Source organism: Elephantulus edwardii, unplaced genomic scaffold, assembly GCF_000299155.1.
Source record: "Elephantulus edwardii isolate Elephantulus edwardi_28Jun2011 unplaced genomic scaffold, EleEdw1.0 scaffold00028, whole genome shotgun sequence".
Classification (NCBI taxonomy): domain Eukaryota; kingdom Metazoa; phylum Chordata; class Mammalia; order Macroscelidea; family Macroscelididae; genus Elephantulus; species Elephantulus edwardii.
Window position 1 is genome coordinate 13783071 of NW_006399778.1, and position 20587 is coordinate 13803657.

A 20587-nucleotide genomic window follows, 5' to 3' on the forward strand; every position below is an offset into this window, starting at 1 on the left:
CTCCCATGGACTATCAAAGAACAACGAAATCTGATTCAGAGGTGCAGCCGGCGTGCGTCTCAGAGGCAAGGACGGTGGGACATAACATGCTTTGGGAGTGCCGTCAGGAGAGGCCAGTCCCTGGAAATGGACATCATGAGTGGAAAGATGGTCAGAGAAGTAGAGGAAGATCCTCCAGGAGATGCAGTGACACAGTGACTGCAGCACTAGGCTGAGCACTGAAGAGATGGTGAAGATAGGTAGAACTGAACAGAATTTCGATCTGTTGCATGAAAAGTTGAGCCAGAGTTAACGTGATGGCACCCAACAACAAAAACATTTAGCACGGGGGCCAGATCCCCATGTCCACTGATGTTCCACCAATAGCCCCAACCAGAAGGAGCCATAGAAAACAAGCCTTGTTGGAAGGTTCCATTTACTAAGATGTCTGGAGTCGAGAGGACAGTGTGGGTCCACCAGCTGTGGCTGTGCCCGCTCTCGTGGGATCAACAGGAGGAATGAGGTAGGTGAGCCCGAGGGGCCGCTGGCTGCACTGTCTTCTGAGGCCCTGGCTGCAGCCCCTCAGAGGCTCCCAGGGCAGACTTCCAACAGGGTGGCTGGGGCAGCCATGTTCCTGGGAAGAGGGTCCTGGTCACCCTCGGAAGTTTTGGAAGTACAGGGAGAAGCAGCTGGGCTGGAGCTGTCGGCCTCCCAGCCCGATCCAGAGTCAGCAGCACCATCCTGGGCTGCCTGGCACTCCTTTCACGTGGCATCTGGCAGTCTCTGTCATCCTGGGCTCAGTGGGGGCCCTGATCAGCTGGGGAGGAGAGGCTCTCTCTCTGAGGTGATGACAGCAGCTGCGGCATTTCTGTAAATCAGGAACTGCACGGAGATCTGGAGGAAAGTCAAGGCAAATGGAGCAGCCTGGGCTGGTCCCGTTCCTGGGACATAGGGGACTCCAGGGGGGCTGCATGCCTCACTTCACCTGGCTGGTGCGACGGGTCAGCAGCAACACCCAGCCTCTGCTCTGCTGTGTCCCCACTTAGAATGCCTCCCTTCCTCAGCCCAGTTATCTCTGCTCCTCTCCTGAGTGGTACTCAGCTCTATACTTACCCATTCCCTGCAGGAGGCCTCCCCAGTCCCTACACCCAAGACCTCGCCTTCTTCCCTACTTGCAGCAGCTGGGGATTCAAGCAAGGGGGTGAGGGGAGTTGGGCTTAGCAGCTGAGCTGTGAACTGAAAGGTCCAAATCTATCAGCAGCTGCATGGGAGCAAAACGTGGCAATCTGATTCCAGGAAGATTCCCAAGCCGGGCTGCCCTTGAGCCAATCCAAGCATCCAGTCATTCTACAGGGCAGACTTTTGAAGGCTGTCAATCTTTCCCAAAGCAGACTGCCCCACCTTTCAGAGTGCCTGGTGGGTCTGAAGCACCGACCCACCTGAGGCAGCAAAGCTCACCAACTGCACCAGGGGAGCCTCCCAGAAAGACTATGCTGGCTTGATCTCAGACGACACTCCACAACGTCCCAGATTAGTCCGCCTGCAAGCATGTACTGAGTTCATGCTGGTTTGTGTGCTGTGTGTTTTCCAGCAAGCTGCTCATCCTATGGAATCACCTACTGCCCAATGAGCTCAGTAGGTTACTTGAGGTCAGAGGAGCTGTGTGTTCCTGTCACACGGGGCGAGTCCCAGGAGGAAGCAGCTGTGTCCGTCCTCTGTCACACAGGGAGAGTCCCAGATAGGGGCATCTGTGCATGCCCTGTCACACCGGCTGAGTCCCACCCTGGTGGAGGAGCCAGGGTTTGCACTCGGGCTTGTCTAACTAACCCACATGTCTCTCCACATCCCAGCTTCCATTCCTGGCCTGGAAGGGCTGATTTTCCCTCATTCCTCAGGGCCTTTACACAAGCTGTGCCTGGAGCACTCCTCCCTCGTCTTTGCTCAACACCTTTGCTTCCTTCAGGCCCTCGTTTAAATGGCACCCCCAAAGCCTTTGCTGACCCTGTAAGCCTGGTCAGGCTTCTGATGACATGTTCTTGTTCCAGGGAATGAGTCCGGCAGAAGGCTGCCCCCTGCCCCACCCCACCCCCAAGCTCTCAGAAGGATACGATGCCGTCAAGCAGCAGCACACCCAGGCTGCCCACGAGCCAGGGCAGGTGGTGCAGCAGGTAGCTGCCCTCGCTCTGGCCCACCTCGGGGTTTTTGAGTATCACGCTCAGCCCATACAGCATGTTCCCCAGCATCACCAGTGCAAACAGAGAGTAGGAGATGCCCTGGGTGGACTTCCGCAGGAACTAGGGGTGAGGAGCATGGGATCAGATATGTCAAACAGGAGTCCTGTTGCTGCACTGTAACTGTCCCCGTATCCATCTGCACTGTGCATGCCCTGACCTGACTTTCCACTGTATGCTTAGTGCCCAGAGGGTCTGGCACACAGACCAGCCCTTCCTGGGTCTGACCCCTGTCCCCACTCCAACAATGCTCCAGGCCCATAGACATGGCTGCACCAGCAAGCTCCCTGGACCCTGCTCTCCAGCCCAATACATTCTCATTGCCCAACAATCCTCCCCATCCCCAAGTCCCCATCTCTTCGGTTTCTCTCTGGCCTGTTAACTCTGCCCCTTGCTCTCACCTGACATTCTACTTTCCCCAGACATGCACAGGTCATATATACCCCTCAATGGCCAGCATCATGATGCCCATTTTCTAGAGGCAGAAACTGAGGCTTGGAGAGGTGGATTAACGCACAAGCCAACAGTGAGTCTGTGCTGAGACGTTCTATATCAAAGCTTGTGCATCAAGCAACACTCTTGACCCCAAAGGCCTGCGCAGCCAGGCTAGCTCGTCTCTGACTTGCTGCACCCCGTAAGTCCCCGATCAAGGCTCACGTTGGTGTAGATCTGAGGCAGCCGGGAGAGCAGGTACAGCACGCTGGAGATAGAGCCGATGACAAAGCCAATTATTTCCTGCTTGGTGAAGGGCTGAGGGGTTGGAAGAGGGTGGTCAGGGCCTAGAAAGGCCTAGAGGTGCAGGGCGAGAGCTCCATGCACTTTCCAAGGGAGTAACCACCCTGCATTCCTCCCTGTGGCCAGATGAGCCCTCCCCACCCCTCACCTCTACAATCATGTCACCAACTTCTCACCTTATTCTCTGGTTCCACTGACAGGAGCGTCCGTCCTTGGAAGACCTCGCTGGGGGAGCCCACAGGGTCAGGCCAGCTCAACAGCGGGGTGGAAAATGCCATCCCCAAGAGGAGCAAGAGCACAGCATTGATGGGGGTAGACACTGCACAGGAGAAGGAGGGAAGCTGAGGTGAGCTGTCTAAGAGAGGTGGCATACCTGAGAGCTGAGTTCCTCTAGTCACTGTGTGACCTTAAGCAAGTGACTTGACCTTTCTGGGCCTCAAATCCTCATCTGGACCACAGGCATGTAGATTAACAGCACTCACACGCGAGGTCTGTAAAGCTCAGTGAGAACTGTGGGCTTCGAGGGGAGATCATCAAGAGTGGCAGTGACAGCCAATCCCCTTTGCTGAGTTCTTCCACCACATCATGTACAGACCTAACCTTGATCGTGTCCCTTCTGAATCCTCATGGGCGGAGAGGGCCTGGGTGGGTGACAGGCCACCAATGAGGAGCTGAGAAGGCTCCGCTTGTGGACGGATTCTAGACCATACTTCATTTTGCTGCACTTGGCTTTACGGCACTTTGCAGATAATGTATTTTTCAAATACACAAATCGAAGGTTTGTGGCAGCCCTGCACTAAGCAAGTCTGTGGGCCCCATTTCCCCATCAGCATGTGTCATACGTTGGTAATTCTCACAGTGTCAGCCTCTGGAGTGAACACCACCTGGGCCCAGGATAGTTTCCCAGAAGCACTGCTTCATAATGCTGTTGCATACTTAATCAAAGACAAAATAGTGCATGGATAACTTTTCTATGTACTGGGAAACAAAAATACTCGTGACTGATTTACTGCAGTATCTGCTGGAGGCTGGTGGTGCTCTGGAACCTGCCGCAGCACCCCGGTGTGCCTGGTACCTGAGCGGTGGGGCCTCCCTGTAGCCAGTCCTCGATCTGGGTTGATCAGGCTCAGGCTTTCGGATAAGGCCTCAGCAAGTCGCCATTCTGAAGTCTGATTTCTCTCCTGGCAACGAGCTCCCAACCCGCCCAGCTGCCCCCAGTGCATGGAACTCAGGGGTGGAACTTACACAGGGAGGGGCGCTTCTTGTACTTGTAGTAAAAGTACAGCGTCAGCATCAGGAGGTCCGCCAGGACGTAATACACGGCTGTGTAGGTCTGCAAAGGAAGCCGGGACCCCGTGGGTGGGCTGCAGTCCCAGGGCCCAGGGCCCGCACCCTGAGAACAAGGCTGCACTCTGCCACTTGCTGGCTGAGTGACCGGGAAAAGCACCTCACCACCGGGACCCTCTGTTCTCTCATTTGGAAAAGAGAGGATCACAGTTCCTACCTGGAGGCAAAGGGCCAGCAACAGCAGACACTGACAGAAATGGTGGCACATGTTGCCGGTAAGGACAGAGTTGAGTGACAGCTCTGGTGTGGCCAGAGAAAGCAGCAATTAAGACCCACTTGGGCAGACCATGGCCACGGGAGACAGGGACCTTGTGCCCAGGAAGTGCTTCTCACCCAGGGTCCCAGGCCTCTCCCAAGAGCTCATTCAGCATCACAACTGGGTAAAGGTGGGAGAGACTCTGGTAGAAGTGCTCATTTTGCAGATGCGCCCAGCATAGGGCAAAGAGTGGCCCACTGCCACACAGCAGAGGGCAAAAGGCTCACTACCATGTGGACACTTCAAAGGACAGACCAGGTCCCACCTTCACCACCTACCAGCCTTCCCTGCCCCACCCTGTCCCACCCCTTCCATGACTGTCTCTGATAGCCCCACCTAACCAGGCCAAGGCCCACCTGCAGGGGCAGCTGGTGAGCAAGGAAGGAGCCGATGAGGTTGCAGGAGTCTCCGCCCAGCCAGCCCAGCAGGAACCACAGCGATAGGGCCTGGTCCATATTGCCAGTCTTGCAGGCTTTGATGTACTGGCTGTGGAAGAGAAGGCTGACACTGTTCTCACAGGCACTGAAGGGGATTGGAGGGCCGGTGCTGGAAGATCAGCTGTGCGGGTGAGGGGGCGAGGGTGTTTGGAGGCAAGGATGGTGAACCTTCTTCTCCTTACATTGGGCCTGTTGTTGGGAGGGGTCCGTCCTTGGAGAAGGACATCATGCTTGGAAAGGCAGAGGGTCAGTGTAAAATTGACAAGGTGATTATAACAATGGGCTCGAGTCCGCTGGAGATGGTAAGGATGGCCCAAGCTAGGTAAGGTTCAGACCTGTGATTCAGAGTGGCCATGAGTCACAGTTGACTCAATGGCACATATTAAAAACAATTACACTCCCCCGTACAGTACTATGGCGTCTCCTAAAGGGGATCTGGGATTTTTACAGGACCCTAAAGTTTCTGTGTCAGGGTCTGAGAACCATGTCATATGGAAAGAAAGGGGGAGGCAGTGACAGGGTGGACCAAAGATCTGAGCCCTGCCCTATCTCCAAGTGTGGTTGATAAGAAGACAGGCCAAACCACAGCCTGATGATCTTCATTATGTCATGTCTATTTATGTTTTCATTTGGGCAGACTCCACTGGCTATGGGGGAGGGTTGGCTGTAATACCTATGGAAACAGAAGCCCAGGCTTGGCTCTTCTGAGGTACCTCTGAGAGGGTTCAAACTGGCAACCTTTTGGTTATCAGTGGATCACCAACTATCTGAGCCACTCAGGGACCTTTATTCTGATTATCTTCAGAGGTCACTGGATGAGGGCAGGGCAGTGGCTCCTCTAATATTCCCCATGCAAGTACAGGTCTTCCATACCTTTGGTTGTGTCACTAAAGGTCCTTGGTGCTGGACTCCCATCTTTGAACCTTTGGCCAAGGGCAGGTACAAGACCAAAACCCATGACTGTAGCCCATCACAGTTCTAAGGCCCTTTATGTGCACTAGACCGTGTAGTTACCCTGCCTACTCCAAGAGGTGCTCAAAGCCTGTTATGATGATCACCTTACTGGGAACTGAGGAAAATGTGGCACACTGCTCAGAAGTGATGGAGCCAGTATTTAAGGCAACAGCCTCAGCCTCCAGTCTTGCCCTATAGTCACTATACATATTGCTATTAGCTATTCAGATTCTTGTTTAAGGAAACCACAGAGGTGATTTTCCCTTCCTCCTCTGAGCTCTTCATCCCCAGTGCTCAGACCTTTCCTCGGTCAGCCCAAACACCTCCACGATATACTTATACTCAGAAGTTCCTCTAAGGGACAACTACTGGTCTCTTCCTATCCAGACCAAAGAAGGATGGAGAAAATCCAAGACACATGAAAACAATTCCTCCAAAGGCCTAATGGACCATGCAAACCCCAGTTTCCACAACACGGAGACCAGAAGAATCAGGAGAGTGCCCAGCAACTATGACCAATTGTCCTGAATGGGATCAAAGGAAGAGGTCCTGAACAGATAGGAGAAAAATGAAGACCAAAACTCAAAATCATAAAAAAAAGCTAGGCTTACTTAGTGTCTGGTAGAACCTCTGAGACACTAGCCCTTAAAGACAGCCTTCTGGGGGCAGCACTGCATAGCTCAGAGCACATGCACACACCTAGACCACATTCAGACACAGGTCTGGAGCTCCTGACAGGGGTCAGACCTGGGGCCCAGGCTGCTCCATCTCTATTATCACACCTTAGATCTCCCTGGTAACTTTTCTGCTGACCTAATAAACAGCTGAGCCCCCTAAAAAAAAAAAAAGAAAAACAAAGATAGCCTTCAAGCCTAAAGCCAAACTATCTCATGGCTCAACTTTAGCCAAATAATTGTTTTAAGTCTTCAAGCTCACAGCTATCAAGTAAGTTCTAACTCACAGCAACCCTCCATTGGCTTTCCAAGGCTGTAAGTCAAGAGACTGCCCATCTTTCTCTTTCTGAGCTTCTGATGGATTTGAACTATTGGAGACGTAGCCTTTGCATTAGCAGCGCCACTTGCAAAAGATTAAACCCCCAGAGTTCCCTGGTCACACGACAGGTCAGTACAGTGAACAATGAGACCGAGAAGGTATGTGTTCTTTAGACCAACCAACCAATGAGATCCAAAGTGCAGCATGTGCTCAGGAATAAAGCTCTGAAACCAGGTGATGATGGTGGTGATGGGCTGTGGAGCTGGAACTGACTCACAGCGGATCCTCCAGCGGGTTTTTCATAGGTAATAAATAGCATGGGAGGAGATGGCCCATCCTTTGCCCACGGAGCACCTGGTGGATTTGAACCATGTCCCTTTGGGACTGCAGCATGGATTCTTACACTAGACCACCAGGTCTCCCTGGGAGGGATAGTAAAGGACAAATGCAACAATAAACACCAGGAGGAAGCAGGAAGAGTTTCTGCTGTCATATTGATCGATTGCTGTCATACTGCAATCAATGCCATGAATAAAAAAACATGTATGAACAGAAAATCAATTTGTTCTGCAATCTTTCTTTCACCCAAATCACAATAAAAAATCTAAAAAAAAAAAGTGGGGGGGAAGAAGAGGAAGAAATTGTTTCAGTTCCTCCTGGGACCTTCCAGATTTTGACGGTAGCTTCAGTTTCCTCCTCCACGACACTTGTCATCCTTGTTCCTTCTTGAAATCAAGCACTCTCAGGGCAGGGAAGGGCCTAACACAGCCCTAGCAGAGAGAAGGCTCTTTAAAAATGTTGACTGTCTAAACGAACACACAGACAGATGCCGCTGCATTCTTTTAAAGGCATTTTTGCCCTTGGCCTTGGACTTGACTTCATTAATTGGTGTACAGAAGGAATAGGAAGGTGGCTGCCTTTCCTGCTGTAACTTGTGGCTCTCTCTCTCTCTCAGACTGCAGACCTCCTCATCGGCTTCTCAGACAGCCAAGGCCCATGCTTTGTTGTGGCAGGAAAGGAAGCCTTAGTCAACTCCCCTGGTAAAGTGGGGACATCTTGAGCCCAGTAGAGAGTCTCCCTCACTTCCATCAGTCACCCAGGTGTGCCCAGCCTATCTCCAAAGCATCTCTTCAATGCCCCTCCACATCACTGCACACTAGACGTTTCCACAGCCCCAGGGGGGCTCCCATGCCACCTGGTATTCTCTGTCTCTCCAGTCTTTCTTCCTTGTAATTCTCAGAATATCTTTTTTTTTCTTTCTTAAATTTTATCATTTTGTGTGTGTGTACCGTCAAATCAGATCCGACTGGTACAGGAGGAGACTGTCCCTCGTCTCCAGCAGAGCATCTGGTGGATTTAACTGCGCACCTCTGGAATTACAGTGCAGATCCTTGCCACTAGGCCACCAGAGTGCCCTTCAGAATGTTTTTTAAAGGTGCCAGAACAGAAGCCGTACAAAGGCAAAGATATATTTTGCTTATTTGTTCCATGCCTAATAGAGTACTTAGAACAAAGTATTCCACAAAATTGCCCTGACCTCACAAGTGTACCAAGACAATTCAATAAAGGAAAAGTCTTTTCAATAAATGGTTTTAGGACAAGAAACGAGGGGATAGTCATATGAAAAAATGAAGTTGGATCTCTACTTCATTCCATATTTCAAAATCAACTCAAAATGGATCAAAGACTTAAATATGAAAGTTAAAATTACAAAACCATCTTATGGAGGAAAAAGGAAGATAGCCACAACTCTTCATGGCTTAGATTAGGCAATCATTTCTTAGATATGAAACCAAAACCACAGTGCAAAAGAAAAAAACTGATAAGTTGAACATTATCAAAATGTAAAACTTGTGTGATTCAAAGATCACCAGCAAGAAAGTGACTCGCTTTTTTCTACAAAGATGGTGCCAAAAGTGAAGAAGGAAGCCCCTGTCCCTCTCAAAACTGAAGCCAAAGCAAAAGCAAAGCGTTAAAGGCCAAGAAGGCAGTCCTGAAGGACAGCCACACAAAAAAAAGAAGATCCGCATGTCACCCACCTTCGGCAGCCTAAGATGCTGAGGCTCCGAAGGCAGCCCAAATACCCCTGGAAGAGCGCCCCCAGGAGAAACAAGCTTGACCACTATGCCATCATCAAATTTCCCCTGACCACTGAGTCAGCCATGAAAAAGAAGATAACAACACACTTGTGTTCACTGTGGATGTCAAGGCCCACAAGCACCAAATCAAAGAAGCTGTAAAGAATCTCTAAAACATTGATGTGGCCAAGGTCAACAGCCTGATGGAGAAAAGAGGCCTGTGTTCGACTTGTTTCTATTATGCTTTGGATGGTGCCAACAAAATCGGGATCATTTAAACTGAGTTCAGCTGGCTAATTCTAAATATAAATGTTTCTCACCAAAAAAAGGAAAGCGACTCACAGAAGACAATTCACAGAATGAGATAATATACTTGTGAATCATAATTAAGAAAACTGTATCGAGATTTGCATCTAAAGAATTCTTACAATTCAACAATAAAAAGACAGCCAACTAAAAAATGAACAAGGGCACCCCAACAAGAAAAAAAAAAAAATAACCCAATCACAAAATGAGCACAGGAAGTGAATAGACACTTCACCAAAGAAGGCATCTAGATGGCAAACGTGAAGAAATGTTCAAAATCCCTAGCTATCAGAGAGGGATGCAAATCAAAACAACTATGAGCTTAACACTCATCTATCTAACAACTGGACATTAGCAGATAAAAGAAATCATTTTAAAAGCAGGCCTTGATTTGTCATGTAGGGGATAAAAATCAGTAAGGAAATGTTACATTGAAACAGAATTGATTCTCCCAGCAGAGAGCAGACAATACTGTACAAACTGCAGGGAATAAATGCCAAGCCCTTACAGCAAGACACAACTGAAACGGGCTATTCTGCAAGGAAATTATTTCTAATAACTGATTTTAAGATAAAATTTGGGCAAACATTAACCAAATGTTAAATTAATTTGGTCATCAATACAGGACAGGAAGGATTGTTTTTATATATTTATTGCTTATTGTACTGTTTTCTCAAAACCTCCAATACTAAATACATTATTTTTCTTTTTATTGAAGGAAAAAAAAACAAAAAACACCAACAGTTATGAGCTGTCACCTCACCCCAGCAACAATAGCAAAGTTCAACAGTGCAGCAAACAATAAATGTCAGCAATGCTGTGGAGAGACTGGAACTCTTACTCACTGCTGGTGTGAATGTAAAATGGTACAAGTATGGAAAGCAGTCTGGCACTTTTTCAAAAAGTTGGAACTAGAAATACCATTTGACACAGCAGTTCTACTACTGGGAATATTCCCTAAAGGAAACAGAGCCACAACTCAAATAGATGTATGCATGCCAATATTTTTTGCTGTGTTGTTCACAATAGCAAAGAGATGGAAGCAACCCAAGTGCCCATCAACAAACGACTGGACAGAAAAACTATGGTACATTCACAAAATGGAATATTACACAGCATTGAAAAACAATGAACTCATAAAATATTATACAACATGAGGAAGCCAAGAAGATCTAATACTGAGTGAAATATCTTAGTCACAAAAGGACAAACTCTGCAAAAAAACGCCCGTAAAAAAAAAGAAAAAAAAGGGAAGGGTGGAGGAGAGAATGGGGAAAGAGTGTCTAGATAATGAACATTGCATTAGAACAGATGAGGGGAAGAAGTGACCAAAAGGAACACATGATTAGGCATTATATGTACAACACCACTCTGGAACAAAGGGTGCATTGCAGGGTGTGCTGGGGGAGTGTGGGGAGAAAATGTGCAACAATTAAAAAAAATAATAAATACTTAAAAATAAAATAAAAATTTTAAATGACCAGAAGGATTTGAACAAAAGAAGGTATACAAATGGCTAGTAAGCACATAAAAAGCTGCTTATCATAACTATCCATGAGAGAAAGCAAATCAAAGCTATGACTTGGCACTCATGGGAATGGATGTAGTAACAAAAGAGGGATAATAAAGTGACAACCGATCTGGAGACGTTGGCACCCTCACACACTGCCGGTGAGAATGGAAAATGGTGCAGCTACCAGTTCCTCAAGAGGCTAAACACAGTTACTTAATGATACAGCAATCCCACTCCTTGTATATACCCAAGAAAAGCGAAAATATATGTCCACGCAAAAAAAAAAAATGTGGACATGAAAAGCAGTGGGAAAAGGATATGAAATGTGTGGCTAATTGCCTCCTTTGCCACCATAAGAAATGGATAGTGCCTGGCTACTCTTACTGAGCATTTTAATAAAACATTCTACATCATAAGAAGGGAAATGTAAAAAGAATTGCTAATTCCCATGGAGGAGCTAAGGGGATACAGGACTCACTCTTTGTGAGGTAACACATTGTGTCTTAGTTCCCCGATCCCTGCAAAGATCATTGTTTCAGAGCATCTGAACCATGCCTGATGCATACCAGACTTTCTACCCCATCTTGTGCAACCTATATAGCAAGTTATTTAAATTCCCCGGGTTTCAGTTTCCTCACCTACAAATGATACTGTTGGTACTAGCAGTCAGGAGATCAGGAGATGTATTGTACAGTGAAAGTCTGCAGTCAGGGAACTCTCCAAATTATTGAGGAACAATGATGTCAACTTCAGGACTAAGGTACACCTGATTCAGGCCATGGTCTTTTCAATCACTTGCTATGTAGCTGAGAGCTGGACAAGGAAAAAGGATGACAGAAGAATTACTGATGCCTTTGAACAGTGATGTGGGAGAAGAGTGATGAATATCCCATGGACTTCCAAAAGGACAAACATGTATGTCTTGGAAAAGTGCGGCCATGGTGCTCTTTGGAGGCAAGGATGATAAAGCTTCATTACACACTTCGGGCATGTTGCTAGAAGAGTCTATTCCTTGGAGAGGGACATCATGCTTGGGAAGGTGGAGGTTGAAAAAGGAAGACCTCCAACCATATGGACTGACACAGTGTCTTTTGGAATAGGCTGTCATGTGTCAGAATTGTGAGGATGGCCCAGGATAGGACAGGGTTCAGATCTGTTGTTAATAGAATCACTATGGGTCATACTTGACTCTACCGCACCTAAAAACAACAACATCTACAAAATGAAGATAGTAACAGTTTCTACATTAGAGGGTTTTAGGATTAAATGAACTTAAAACACATCAAGAACTTGGCACTGAATCTGATACACAGTGGGTACTCAAACAGTAATGAGTGTTGTTAAATGCCTGGCCTCTGGTGGGGTTCAGTGCAGGTGACTCTTGTTTGGGCTAGAGGAGTACAGACATCGTGACCCTAAAGAGACCCAGGAAACACCTACTCTAAGCAGTCCTGGAGTCATGACCCACTCCTACCCCACACCCTGGTCCTGCTACCCTGGAGCTACTCACGGGAAGGTGGATCCAGCAAAGCAGAGAATGGAGATCAGACCCAGGCCCACACTGGCATCATCCCAGCAGTCCTGGGCACATTCACCAAACATGTCCCATATCCACTGGCGGGAGCCATTGGGGCAGTCAGAGAAGTTGCCAAAGTCCACTTTCCTCAAGATCATGACTGGAAGGAGTTCTGCTCAGAACAGAGGACACTGATGACTGAAGTAGGTGAAGGTTCTATGGGGAATAAGAGAGGAAACACTCAGCCTTGTGAGGTCTAAGTCTTCATTACGGTTCCACAACAAGCTCAAACCCAGGCATGTCACCCAGCATTAAAGGAACTACTGAACCAGAGAAGGATTGATATAGTTCTTGGCCACAACCATCCTTCCAGAAAGAGATCAAATAAGCACGTCAGCCACGTGAGCAAGAGCAGTCAGCACATGTGTGGAATTAAGGGATTATTCAAAATGGCTTTCCTACCATTGCTTGACTTTGCCATATGGCTGGGCCGGAATACACGAATAGGGCATGTTAGCCTGTCCACAAGGGGTTTGGCTATTTCACCAACCTACAAGGGACTGGCTCATCTCACCATTAAATTTAGCGATCCAGCAGCTGATGCATCTTCCCCTGGCAGCAAAGAAGCAAGAGAGTGCAACTCCTGCTTCAGGACCAGGTCAACAGCCATAGCAGCTTACACAGAGGACCAGGAGCCAACAAGGAATGGAGCTGACTGCTACCTCCACAGATAGAACCAGACCTAAGCCAACAGTCTTTGTCCAAGTTTATTGGACAACTGTGGAGAGGTGGGAGGAAGAGCCAATATTGGCAGGACCGAGAACTTTGTAACACTGGCCTAAAGCCATGAGACTCAAGGCTGAGGTGTCCGTGAGCATCTGACTGTACTCTGCTACTAACGTGAATTATAGCCTTTTGGCCTCCCCAATGTGGTTTTATGTGGACTGTGAGCTATTGCATCAGATTCTGAACCCCGTAAAGCAGTAAGATTGGTGTTGAGAGGAATAGAAAGAGGTAAGCGAGCATAAGGGTTATGTCTGACCTCAAAGGAATTGGTTTTGTGTTGTTGATGCTGTTGATGGGAACAGTTCCCCTTTGTAAACCTGGTAAATGTCACACATGGCCATCACTATGTGACCCTTGTTCTTTTTACAGTATGGATCTATGGCCAGGGACCATAAAAAAAAAACACAAAACCCCAAGCACCCACAGGTAAACCTGTTGTTGTCAAGTCAATTCACACATATAATTTAGGGAGTAGAACTGTGAGAATTGCAACTTGGAAGCAGACTACCAGGAATTTTCTTCCACAGTTATGCTTCGTGGGTTCGAACCATCTACCTTCAGGTTAGTAGGTAAGAGATTCTTAAGCACAGGGATCTGTGCTTAAGAACCCAATATCATCTAGTGGATTCTGACTCACAGTGATCCAGCAGGATGAACTAGAACTACCCATAAGGTTTCCAAGGCTATAAAACTTTACAGAAGCAGACTCCTTCATCTCCCCCACAGAGCTTTAACTACTATACCACCAGGGTCCTCATAGCCAGGGACAAGACTACTCAAATCCCAGCTTTACCACATGTTAATGCTGCAACTCTGTTCCTTCATCTCCAAAACGAAGCTGGATATAGTGCCTCCCTCACAGGACTGCTGTGAGGATTCAAAGCAGAACTGAGTCCTCAAATAATATTTTTTGTTATAATTCTTGAACAGTTAGATTGCTTCCAAATTTTTGTTACTGAAATGACTCTGTGTGGGTCTGCTGAGGCATATTAGGCATTTAATTCCCCCTCAAAAAAAGGTCAAGGTAGAATGTAGTATGTCATAGATCAGACAGCTAACTAAAGGGTCAGCAATTTGAATCTATCAGCTGCTCTATGGGACAAAACTGGGTGGTCTTCTCCTGTAAAGGTTTACAGTCCCAGAAACCCAATGGGGTGGGGAGCTATGGGTCGAAACAGACTCGACAGCAATTGGGTTTGGTTTAGAAAGTGAGGTTGTCTCTCTTAGTCAAATAAGCCCAGTGGTGAATTAGGACCAAGTCGAACCCTGTGATTCAAGTCCAGCCAGGTGCTCTCGCTCGTATTCTCATCAAAGCAATAGCTCAGGTGTTCTGCGGAACACCGGCTGGTAAGGAATCCAGGGCCACCCCGACTCCTCACCAACAAGCTAGGACCGGTCTGATTGCAGAGGCAGCCAGGAAGCATGGACAGCGGCTGGAGCAGGGGGACTGCCCATGCGAAGACCCTAGAGAAGGGAGGTGAAGTGGGAAACTAAGCCCAGGCTGGAGCCGTCTGGACCAGGTGCTAAAAATCGCCACCCCAGATTACTGAACTCTTTGCCATCATGCATTTTGTCCTCACATCCACTCTAAGGAGCACTCAGCCAGGAAGCAGGAAACTCAGGCCCCTAACTTGAGCCCGTGCTCAGAGCCATCCTGTCAGGCTGCCTTCACTTCGAGGAACGTTCTGTGGTCAGGGCACGCCTGGCCCGCTTACCCCCAGCCCGCCAGCTGGGGGCTTTTCTCACTGTGCTCCGAGGGAGTTTCCTCACCTGGTCAGGACTCTGCAGCCACCTTCAGTTCTTGTTTCAGTTTCAGGCGGCCTGAGCCCCTCATAAAGCAATGACCTGGCCAGACTGGCAGAACTGCTGAGGCTGCAGCGACCAGAGAGCATCAGGAAGGAGAAGAAGCTAGTCAGCTACTTCTCCAAGAAAGGTCCGGACTCAGCCCAATGTGACTAACCCCCAGACACAGAGGCCCTGGAGCTGGGGCTGCTCCTAGAGCTGGGGACACAGAGACTATGCAGCTGGGGGACACAGAGGCCCCACGGGTGGGGACACAGAGGCCCCACAGCTGGAGGACACAGAGGCCCCACAGGTGGGGACACAGAGGCCCTGCAACTGGGGGACACGGAGGCCCTACAGCTCGGGGACACAGAGGCCCTGTAACTGGGACACGGAGGCCCTGGAACTGGGGACACGGAGGCCCTGGAACTGGGGACACAGAGGCCCTGGAACTGGGGACACGGAGGCTCTACATCTGGGGGACACAGAGGCCCCGCAGCTGGGGACACAGAGGCCCCACAATTAAGGGACAGAGAGGTCCCGTAGCTAGGGACACGGAGGCCTTGCAGCTGGGGGACATGAAGGCCTTAGAGCTGAGGAATATAGGGACCCTGATGCTGGGGACACAGCCACCCCCGCGCCCCTTCTCACGTAGATTCTGACGAAGCAACTGCAGCTCATCACGTACTAGCCTGCTGTCCCCATTTTATAGATGAAAAACAGGTTCAGAGAGGTTAAGTGATTTGAAAGGGGCTGTGAGTCTGTTTGAAAAGGAATCCAAGTCCACTCCCACCAGCTGTGCTCCAGAGCTTTATCTCAAGTTGGGCCTTTAACGGGACTGACATCAGGGTTGGGGTGAGACTGAGAAAGAATGGATAAATTATGTACACCGCATTGAAACAGATGAGGGAGAGAACTGTTTAAAAGCTATAAATGATTAGGTATTATGATTACGACAAGAGTTCAGAATGAAGGTTGCATACTGGAGTGTACTCGGGGTGGGAGGGGAGATTGTATACCAATGAAAGAATTTTTCTTTTACTTTTCAAAGAGAAGAGCGAACTGGGGGTGAGGGGTGGGGAGGGAGAAAAATGCAACAATGAATGAATGGAAATCCAAAGGCTCTGTAAACGTTCATAATAAAAATATTTTAAAAAAAGAGTGAGCATGGCTAGTTTCTAGATTGTGTGTTGGACATAGTTGTTTGTTTTTTTATTTATTGTTTTATTTGAATGCATTTTTTATAAATCAGATTCCTTTAATGTAACAATTCATAAATTTATTTTATTTTATTATTTTTTGTGCATGTACCATCAAATCAGATCTGACTGGTACAGGAGGAGATTGTCCCTCCTTCTCCAATGGAGTATCTGGTGGATTTGAACCGCACACCTCTGGGACTTTAGTGCAGCTTCTTGCCACTAGGCCACCAGAGCTCCCTAATATTCTTATTTTATAACAATAATCACCACTGATTATGGGTGCTCTGGTGACCCAGTGGTAAGAAGCTGTACTGCCAACCCAGAGGTATGAGATTTGAGATGACCAACTGCTCCTCAGTAGAAAGGTGGACAATCTTCTCCCATGTGATTTATAGGCTAAAAACCCACTGGATCTTCAGCTATGATTTGGTTCCAACTTGTCAGCAATGAAAAACATCATTTACTAGTGTAATTTATTACAATGTCTCATCAATCCCTTATTAACTATTGCCTTTCCCTTCACTGAACTTACCTATTTATTAATTTTTACTCCCCTCTCCCTGATAGTGGCCTTACACCTTACTTGGTTGTTTTTTTGTTTTTGTTTTTTGTTTTGTTTTGTTTTAAAAAAATTTATATTATTAATTTTATGAATATTTACAGAGATTTTGGATTTCCATTCATTCATTGTTGCACTTTTCTCCCTGCTCAGCCCTCCCCTAGCCATTTTGCTCCTCTCTTTGAGAAGTAAAAGAAAAATTCTTCCATTGGTATACAATCCCCCCACACCTCACCCCCCCACTGCCCCAGTACACTCCACTATGCAACCTTAATTCTGGACTCTTGTGATGACCCTATCATATATCGCTTTTAAATTGTTCTCTCCCTCATCTGTTTCAATGCAGTATACATAATTTATCCAGTTTTTCTCAGTCTCCCCCCAACCCTGAGGTCAGTCAGTCCTGTTTTACAACAGTGGCACCATGCAGCATTTGTCCTTTTGTGACAGAGATATTTCACTCAGCATAATGTTCTCCAGGGTCACCCATTTTGAATATTGCATGAGTTCCTTGTTTTTCAATGCAGCATAGTATTCCACTGTGTGAATATATCACAGCTTCTCTATCCATTCATTTGTTGATGGGCACTTAGGTTGTTTCCAATTCCTTGCTATTGTAAACAAAGCTGCGATAAACATGGGTATGCATATATCTGCTTGGTTGTCAGTTATGGTCTCTTTGGGGTATATTCCCAGTAGTGGAATTGCTGGGTCAAATGGTATCTCTATTAGCAACTTTTTGAGAAAGCGCCATGCCATTTTACACTTCCACCAACAGTGAATAAGGGTTCCACTTTCTCCACAACCTCGCCAGCATTTGTTGTTTGCTGTTCAGTTAAATTTTGCTATTCTGACTGGGGTGAAATGTTATCTCAAAGTTGTTTTGATTTGCATCTCTCTTAGAGCTAGGGATCTTGAACATTTCTTCATGCGCTTGTTGGCCATCTGAATGTCTTCTTTGGTGAAGTGTCTGTTCATATCCTGTGCCCATTTTTCAATTGGATTATTTACCTTTATCTTGCTGTGGTGAGTTGTTTGCTTTTTAAAAAAATTATATGCTAACTCTTAATTTTTAATATCCACCTGCCTAAGGCTAGACCCTAAAGTTTAGTGACTTTGGACAAGGAAGCTAACCTGCCTGAGTTTGGCTAGGTAATGTAAATTACACCAAGCTTCTTTGAGCTGATGTTCAGAATAAAGGCACATAAAACTCTTTGCCCAGCAGCCAACATAAATAGTATTGACTGTCCTTATGATGAGTGTCCAGTCTTCTAACTACTTTGAAGCCTGCCTTTCACCCCCTCTTTTTAGAAGGTGACAGAGGATGTGAAGTGGACTCAAGGTCTAATGGGGAGTGAGGTCCTGAGGAATGTCTCACTGCAGTTGAGTCAGAACCGACTCATAGCTGACCCTCCATTGGGTTTCTCAGACTGAAAATTTCAAGAGGAGAATGCCCCTATTTCTCCCTTGGAGTGCAGGGAGGTTAGAATCGTCAGAGGCTCAATCTTTGGGTTAGCTCTCTATGAATATGTCACCAGAGCTCCTAGGCATGTATCCTGAGGAATGTACCTGGTTTATTTACAGGCCCAGGTCAGCATACTTGACACACACCTGATCCTGAACAAATGGCTGTTAATTACAGGGTCCCTTACAAATACCTATAAAAGTTGTTCCAAGTAGGGAGCCTGAACCTCAGGACTAGCTCCTAGGAGTGAACTCACCCCCATGTCTAACAGCACTGAGTAAACAGGGTCATCAGTCAAGGAGTTGGGGGAAAGGCTGTGGTGGGGGTGTGTATTTTAATATCCAGTGCAGCTCGGCTGGGCTGGAGATAGCATCTCCTGGCAAACTTTAGCTTCTCTTTGAGACTCCAAACTAAGTCAAGGAAACAGCTTATTCAATGAAGCTCACCAAGTCTCTGTCCCTCGTTTCTCCTCTGTAAGAGTCAGTACAAATTCCTTGAGGTCATCCAAATATCATTTCCTGTCTGTGCCTAGACTCTCCGACAGGCATTTCTATGAGTGATCTAGTTGTGTGTTTTAATTAAAGAGAAACCAACGTGGATAGAAATCACCAGTCTGATACCTCATATGAATTGAGTTCTATACCTTCCCACAAATAAATGAATATAATGTGGAAGCTGTGTAATGTTCCTCTATAATCTGTTAGACCAAATAGGTGTAGGACAAAGGGTTAAGGATAATGCAACTTTCCCTAATCCCATAAAGGATATAAATAGAGTGTAGATCTTAATATCTTTCATCTCACTGGAGATAAAGGGGAGGAAAGCAAGTCAAGTGGGGGAGAAGACCCTAATACCACCTGGAGTGGAGTGTGAGCTTCTGGACCCATGAAACTCCTGGACAAATGGAGGTCCCAGGGAACGCAGGGCCTACAGATGCTGAAGGAAACAAGGCCTTTCTTCTAGAATTGACAGAGAGAGGGGGACTTCCCTTGGAGTTTATATCCTTAAGTGACTTCTAAATTCCTAAATATAAGAGAATAAATTTCTGTTAAAGGCTTTATTTATGGTTTCTCTGTTGTAGGTATAGATATAGGTATAGATTTCGCGTGAGCACAATTAAGTGTCCTAGGATTCTTTGTCATTCTTCGCAATATTAGCCATAGTTTGCTATGATCCACACAGTCAAATGCCTTTGCGTAGCCAATAAAGCACGAATAGACATTCTTCTGGTATTCACTGCTTTCAGCCAGGATCCATCTGACATCAGCAATAGATAATACAGATACCTACTATGCTCGTGGGCAAGTGATTACACCTCAGCAACCTAATATGTAAAATAGATGGATAATACAGTACAGTACCCATCACCTAGGTGGATCGGAGTTACGTGAGATCATTCAAATGGTGAGAATGGTGCCCAGCATGTAAACACTCAGTAGTACAATCGTGAAAAGCTATCTGTTCTGTTCTCACCGCAGCCCTCGCACGGTGCCTGGCACACAGAAGCCTTCAGGTGTTGAAGGGACAAGACCTGCCAATCCTGGGCAGTCGTTACACTTCACCCAGGTCACTCCTGACTATCCCCACGTAACTCATCAAAGCCCACCCTAGGCATTGAGAGTGGGATACAACAATGTGACTCCATTCCTTGCAGACCTAGGAATACCTGGAGGAGAGGGGCATCCCGACTTACGGATACCATTTGCATCAGGTCTCCGTGTCCCCAACAACAACCTCCTCCTGGTGACTCAGCCCAGCTCTGGTCGCTTATTTTGCAAGGATAATGACAGGGTAGTGGCTGGGGCCTGAGGTTTGATCGCCACAGAGCCTGGCCGGGGAAAACCAGGGGTTCGTTCCCATCAGGAGCTGAAAACGGGGACTCACAAGGTTCAACCTCTGGCCGTGGTGGTACGAAAGGACATGCTGGTCGCCCCTGGACCGGGGGCAGCAGAGACACCCAACACCAGTGCGGGGGGGGCCTCGTCCCAGAATCTCGCGCCAGAAGAACTAACAAGGAGCCATGGGAGGAGGGTTCAAGGAGAAGCCGAGAATGTTGGTAAGATGTGTCACGAAAGCCCAAAAGTGCCGGACACTCCCCCATATGCCCCCCCCCCCCCAAGGCTTCGCGTTTGCCTGGGGTCCCCAGACCAACTCACCAAGTCCAGATCAGCCGCCAGAGGCCGGCTTCGGTGTTTCGTCCTCTCTCCTCCGGTCAGCTGACCCACGCTGTCGCCATCGTCACGCCCCGGGAGCCGCCTCCTGCGACTCCGCCTCTCACATCTTGCAGTTGGCAGAGGGTCCCTGACTGCCTGGCTCGCGCTCTCGGCGTCTCCGTGCGTGGGGGTGCGCCGCCGTACTTGTCCTCGTTCCCTTATACCTAGCACTCACGCTCCGCCCCGACGATGGAGAGCGGATCCCGAGGTGCCCCAGTGCGCAGGCGCCATCCTT

The 20587-nt window shown here is 47.7% G+C and overlaps 1 protein-coding gene across 1 annotated transcript; it reads right to left on the minus strand.

The window, feature by feature from the left end:
- Positions 1-792: 792 nt before the first annotated feature.
- PQLC2 (PQ loop repeat containing 2) lies at positions 793-12503 on the minus strand. The gene is made up of 7 exons (XM_006883586.1): positions 12340-12503; positions 4905-5034; positions 4191-4278; positions 3122-3264; positions 2868-2960; positions 2088-2273; positions 793-873 (listed from the first exon to the last, which is right to left on the minus strand). Exons 1-7 carry the CDS (start codon positions 12501-12503, stop codon positions 793-795), a joined length of 885 nt encoding a protein of 294 aa, XP_006883648.1.
- Positions 12504-20587: the final 8084 nt, after the last annotated feature.

What these genes read in the sequence shown, in the direction of transcription:
- PQLC2 (XM_006883586.1), bottom strand. Translation starts at nt 12,503, where the DNA reads ATGATCTTGAGGAAAGTGGACTTTGGCAACTTCTCTGACTGCCCCAAT. An exon ending in CTCACCAGCTGCCCCTGCAG is followed by an intron (nt 4,279 to 4,904) that starts GTGGGCCTTGGC and finishes CTTCCTTTGCAG; the next exon opens with ACCTACACAGCCGTGTATTA. An exon ending in TGCTGCTGCTTGACGGCATC is followed by an intron (nt 874 to 2,087) that starts GTATCCTTCTGA and finishes ACTTTCCTCCAG; the next exon opens with ATCTCCGTGCAGTTCCTGAT.